Source organism: Capra hircus, chromosome 21 (assembly GCF_001704415.2).
Source record: "Capra hircus breed San Clemente chromosome 21, ASM170441v1, whole genome shotgun sequence".
NCBI classification, from domain to species: domain Eukaryota; kingdom Metazoa; phylum Chordata; class Mammalia; order Artiodactyla; family Bovidae; genus Capra; species Capra hircus.
The window spans coordinates 67,431,081-67,436,969 of record NC_030828.1 but is presented as its reverse complement, the minus strand read 5'-3'; the positions used below and the strand labels follow the sequence as shown (position 1 = coordinate 67,436,969).

At 65.1% G+C, this 5,889-nt stretch overlaps 1 protein-coding gene across 1 annotated transcript; it reads left to right on the top strand.

Moving 5' to 3' along the window:
• On the top strand, nt 201–3,396 carry CKB (creatine kinase B). The gene is made up of 8 exons (XM_018066231.1): nt 201–310; nt 614–818; nt 1,000–1,154; nt 1,231–1,363; nt 1,668–1,839; nt 2,459–2,582; nt 2,734–2,923; nt 3,005–3,396. Exons 2-8 carry the CDS (start codon nt 626–628, stop codon nt 3,181–3,183), a joined length of 1,146 nt encoding a protein of 381 aa, XP_017921720.1. The 5' UTR covers nt 201–310; nt 614–625; the 3' UTR covers nt 3,184–3,396.

Here is a 5,889-nt window from a genome sequence, read left to right as displayed (position 1 = left end):
TTCTGGCTTCGGGATCTTGGCGGGCGCAAGGTGGGGTTAGGTAGGCTGCGCGGGATCCCGGCCAGGGGATAGTCGTGGTGGGCTGCACGGGGTGGGGTGGGGGGGCTCCGGGGGCAGAGGGTGGCGGACAAAGCGGCGGCACCACCCCGCAGCGCGACCCAATGGAATGAATGGGCTATAAATAGCAGCCAATGGGCGGCCTGCGTTGCGCCCCTTAAGAGCCGCGGGAGCGCGGAGCCGCCGCTGTTCGCCTGCGCCGCGCCCTGAGCTGCAGACTAACCTAGAGCCCCCGCCCCTGCCCGACTGCTCAGTAAGTGAGCCGGGGGCCAGGGGTGGGGGGCGCGCGGGCACCGAGGCGGGGGTTGTTGTGCACGGAGCTGGGGGCTGGGGCCAGGGCGTCGCGCGCTCCGGACCTCCCGGGGTCCGCCGCCTGGAGTGGGCGCGCCAGTTGGGCCGGGGGTCCTGGGCGCTGTGGTAGCCCCCTGCGTGTAAGCGCCGACCCCGCCGACCTTGACTGAGACCGGGCTGACCGGAGCCCGGGGCCCTGGGTGGTTAGCAGCTCACCAAGAGGCCCAGAGCCTCGGGACCCGCTGACTCCCGCGTCTCCCCGCAGCCCGCCGCCGCCATGCCCTTCTCCAATAGCCACAACACGCTGAAGCTGCGCTTCCCGGCCGAAGACGAGTTCCCCGACCTCAGCGGCCACAACAACCACATGGCCAAGGTGCTGACCCCCGAACTGTACGCCGAGCTGCGCGCTAAGAGCACCCCGAGCGGCTTCACGGTGGACGACGTCATCCAGACCGGCGTGGACAACCCAGGTACGCGCGCCTCAGTCCCGAGGTCAGGACAGGAGCCCGAGGCTGGCCCCAGCGCCCCCGCTCCCTGGCTCCCCCCGGGCCAAGGTCCGGGCGCCCTCTTTGCGCGCATAGCTGAAGGGTCCTCGGCGGCTTGTTCGGGCCTGGCAGTGACGTCACTGTCCCCATTCCACGCTCCCCCCAGGCCACCCCTATATCATGACCGTGGGCTGTGTGGCCGGCGACGAGGAATCGTACGACGTGTTCAAGGAGCTGTTTGACCCCATCATTGAGGACCGGCACGGAGGCTATAAGCCCACCGACGAGCACAAGACCGACCTCAACCCCGACAACCTGCAGGTGCGGGGTGGCCCGGGGCGAGGGGCCGGCTGGGTGGGGAGGGGTTGCCCAGCGCTCAGCCCTGCACGGCCCCCAGGGCGGCGACGACCTGGATCCCAACTACGTGCTGAGCTCGCGGGTGCGCACGGGCCGCAGCATCCGCGGCTTCTGCCTCCCCCCGCACTGCAGCCGCGGGGAGCGCCGCGCCATCGAGAAGCTCGCCGTCGAAGGTAAGGGTACGGCCCGCTGAGCGGCGCTCGTCGGCCCCGGGCCCTGCCGGCCTGTTTACCAGTCACCCGAGCCGCCGCGCTCTTATCTGTCCGTCGGCTCGGGTTTCCCGGAGGGACCGACGCCCAGCCCCGCGCCCACAGAGCCCTGGGGCCGGACGATGGTCGGCTTGGGCCGTGTCGCTCCGGAGCGGCCCGCCGCTCGGACCGGGAGGACTGACTGGGCTCCAGCCAGGCCGAGCGGGCATCCTGGGGGTGCGGGGTGGGGCAGGAGTCCGCCCGTCCTCCTGAGCGCGCTCCTCCGCAGCCCTGTCGAGCCTGGACGGTGACCTGGCGGGGAGGTACTATGCGCTCAAAAGCATGACGGAGGCGGAGCAGCAGCAGCTTATCGACGACCACTTCCTTTTCGATAAGCCCGTGTCGCCCCTGCTGCTGGCCTCGGGCATGGCCCGCGACTGGCCCGACGCCCGCGGCATCTGGTGCGTATCCCCCGGCCTCCGCCCGCGCCGTACCGGAGGGAGGAGGTCGGCGCCGCGCTCCTCAGGTGGGTTTGGTGCCGGCCTCCTCGCAGGAGACCTTGACCGCGCAGGTGCGGAGCGCCCCGGGCGGGTGGGGCCGTCTTGTCGGCGTCCTCCTCCCTCGCCCCGCCTCCGGGAGCCGCGGCTCCTTGTTTGCGCTCTCCTTTCCCACCCGCCGCCCGCGGGGAGTCGGTCAGGTGCGGGGTGACGCAGACGCTTCCTCGAGTGGGGGTGGGGAGCCGGGCTCGCAGGCACCGGGCCTCTGCGCCGAGATAAAGCGACTCCCCGTGGGCGGGGCGGGGCGGGGCGGGCTGCCTCTGCCCCTCACCCCCTAGGTGGGGACCACAGGGTGCCTGACCGGCTAGCTGGAAGCAGCTCAGCGCTTCGCGTGCCCTCTCTGAAGTGCCCTGTGTGCGCCCAGGGTGTTGATGGGGCTAGAGTCCTGATAGCAGCCCCCGGGCCCTAGGGACAGCTGGGGTGAGCACCTCAGCGACTTGGGAAGTGCCCCGGCTCTGGGGGCCTCGCGAGGTTGGATGTGTCCCTCGTCCGGGGAGGAGACTTGACTGTGCCCCTCCCCCAGGCATAACGATAACAAGACCTTCCTGGTGTGGATCAACGAAGAGGACCATCTGCGGGTCATCTCCATGCAGAAGGGTGGCAACATGAAGGAGGTGTTCACGCGCTTCTGCAACGGCCTCACCCAGGTCAGGGCCAGGCCCCAGGGTTCAGGCAGAGATGGAGGTGCCCCATCAACCCCCCGGGGAGCCCAGGTCTTTGTTGCCTCAGGTCCTGTTCCAGCTGGTCCCCTGGGCGGGTGGCTCAGCCAGGCCTCCCCTCTCACACGTCCATTTCCAGATTGAAACGCTCTTCAAGTCTAAGAACTACGAGTTCATGTGGAACCCTCACCTGGGCTACATCCTCACCTGCCCGTCCAACCTGGGCACGGGGCTGCGGGCCGGGGTGCACATCAAGCTGCCCCACCTGGGCAAGCACGAGAAGTTCTCTGAGGTGCTCAAGCGGCTGCGGCTTCAGAAGCGAGGCACAGGTGAGTAGGGGGTGCCAGGCGGCAGCCCGCTCCCCCGGGGCTGCCCCCGACGCAGCCCCGCTGAACTGGCTGTCTCTCCAGGCGGTGTGGACACGGCCGCCGTGGGTGGGGTCTTTGACGTCTCCAATGCGGACCGCCTGGGCTTCTCGGAGGTGGAGCTGGTGCAGATGGTGGTGGACGGCGTGAAGCTGCTCATCGAGATGGAGCAGCGGCTGGAGCAGGGCCAGGCCATCGATGACCTCATGCCGGCCCAGAAGTGAGGCCCTGGCCACATCTGCCGCCTCCACCAGCTCCTCCGCTGCTTCCTAACTTATTGCCCAGGCCGTGCCCACCACGTGCCCCGGAGGCTCGCTGTGTGGTGGCTGAGCCCTTAACCTTGCTGTAGAGACTTCCGTCACCCTCGGTAGAGTTTATTTTTGTGATGGCTGAGATGTTGCTGATGCTGAAATAAACTAGGGTTTTGGCCTGCCCCAGGTCTGAGTGGTGCTTCCTCTTTCCAGGGCAGCCCAGGGCCCAGCACCTGGCTCTGAGGCCTGTCCTGTCCTGTCCCATCCGCCTCACTGTCGGCTGGGACCCTGTTGTGCCCCCGAGTCTATCCGTGAACCACTGCCCTCCAGCCTTGGCCCTCCCTGCAGGACCAGGTTGGGCTGCTGGCAGAGACCCAGCCTGAGCATCTAGAGGGTCTATTCGGGGGCCTGCGGGGTGGAGCCTGGCACTTCACTCAGCCCCAGCCTGTAGCCTGGAGGAGCTCTGCATGCTGGGGGGAAGGGCAGGAGCCCAGAAATTTGGTACTTTTCCAGCTCCGCCCCCGAAAGCCATTTCCTCCTCTTCCAAGCCACTTCTCCCTGCTGCCTCCCCCTCCCACTCCAACACCTACCCTATTTCCTAAATAATCTCTTTGCTCTGCTTCCTTCCCTTCGAGCCTCCCCAGGCCTAGCCCTCCCATCCCTCCCAGGGAGCCCCAGGGCCCCCGCAGTGCCCCCATCCTTGCAGCCTCCTCTCCAAGACCCTCCGTGCCCCAGTTCCTGGGCCTCCCATGATGGGTCCCCAAACAGGGAGGGGGTGGGCTGTTGGGGATAAGATCTTATGGTCTGTCTTCCAGCTGCTGCGGTCCTCACCCGCCGTCTCACTTGGGGGTCCCAACATGGGTGGGTGGGCGGGGACCTTACACAGGAGGAATGAGCCAGCTGCGCCCCTGGGCTTCTTTGCTCCAGCTCCTCAGTTCACCGACAGTCTCCTGCCCCCTGCTGGCCAGGGCTGCCCCTGCAAAATCAGCTGCGCAGACCTGACCCTCCTGGGGTTACCGTACCACTGGGAGAAGCGTGTCCAGGGCTGGCAGTCATGCCTACCAAGAAGCATGGGCTTTCATGTCCCAGAGGCAGCTTGTCAATTTAGACCCCGGGGACCCGGACGAGGAGGTTGGGGGGTGACAGCTGTGGAGTCGGCATGCCCTGGTGTTCTCCTGGGTGGCCAGGCAGTTGTGAGGGGCTCATGTAGGCAGAGCCTTTGCCGGGGGAGGGGGCAGAGACTGGGTCTAAGAAGGCAAGCCCTCTGGCACAGAAGGGGTCTCTGCACCATCCTGGGAGTCCCTGACTAGCCTGCGGGCCAGGGCCTAGTGCTGAGCTTGCCTTCTCGCCACGAAGTTCCAGGTCAGGGGCACGTATCCAGCAGGACTCCTCAGCTACCTTTTCAGCTATGGTCCCCCTCCAGCAAGTGGGGTCTGGGCCAGGCCAGGCAGTGCTTTGTAAACTGTGATTCAGAGCAGGAAGCACAGAAGTGCACCCCTCTGGGAAGGCCCCTCCCTGCTGAGGGGGGCTTGAGCAGCCCAGAAGAGGCAGCAGCAGGGTGGGAGGCCTCCCTGTTGGTCCAGGAGCTGCCAGGGTAGCTGTGTTCCCATGATCCGTGTGGCCAGCAGGCAGGGTTCTAGGCCTGTCCGCGTGTGCTCCCTCCACCTGGAGGCCCCCCTGCTTGTCCAGCCCCCCTCACCACCCAGGACTTGAGTCAGGGTTTAGGCTCAGGAATGACTGTGCTTGGATACCTGAGGGGCCTGGCCTGGCAGGCATATCACTTCCTGACAGAGATGTCCCACACCTTCCCCACCTAGACTGTCAGTGGGATGTGCCCCACACTAGCAGAGATCACACCAAAAGAGATGGAACTTCAAGTCACCCTGTGCAGGGGTATCACCAGGACGGCCTGGTGGGCAGGGCTCCCTGCAGGATTTCTTACCAGACAGGAAAATCAACACCCTGGGAGCCTCGCCCTCGTGCCCACAGCTGGGCGGGGCCCTCAGGAAGTGGGTCAAGCTACCTGGGACCCTGTAGGGAGAAGTGTCTTCCGCAGGCTCAGGCCCACCCTGACTCACACCCACTGCTGCTCCCTGGGCCACTCGTTCACTCAATTTTTACTGAACGTGAACTTGCAAACTGCACTATTTTTGGAACAAGACATAGCTGATGATACAACCCAGTGAGAGTACTTCTGCTCAGCCATCCGTGGACCCTTCAGCCAGAGTCCCTACAGCCTCCCTGCCATTTCCTCTGGATTCAAGAGACCTTTAAATGGGGCGATTTTAATATCCCTTGAAACTACAGTCAAACATGGGAAGTCTAAGAAATGCCCAGCCACATGGCAACAAACACTGGTCCTCACTCAGTGCCCAGAGTGGAAGTCACCCGGGAGCACCAGAGCCCATCGCACCTGCAGTGCAGCCAGCGAAGAATGCTATCACTCAGAACAGGGGCGAGCTGGTCAGGCCGCCAACAATAAAGGTCTGGCTACAAAACTGGGCCACCTCCCTCCCTCAATGTGGCGCTACGCAGGCGAGAACTTGGTGAGCCGGTGACATGCTTAAAACAGAAGTGTAAAAGCAGGTTATAAAACAGCTTGTCCTTGTGGGATCCCACACAGATCACGGATGGAAAAATCCCAGAGAACAGTAGTCGGCTGTGGGTGGCGGGGTAACA

Bases quoted from the DNA above. Each gene is read 5' to 3' on its own strand.
- CKB (XM_018066231.1), top strand. From the start codon at position 626: ATGCCCTTCTCCAATAGCCACAACACGCTGAAGCTGCGCTTCCCGGCC. The intron at 1,155-1,230 runs GTGCGGGGTGGC...CACGGCCCCCAG, and splicing joins TCAACCCCGACAACCTGCAG to GGCGGCGACGACCTGGATCC. The intron at 2,924-3,004 runs GTGAGTAGGGGG...CTGTCTCTCCAG, and splicing joins GCTTCAGAAGCGAGGCACAG to GCGGTGTGGACACGGCCGCC.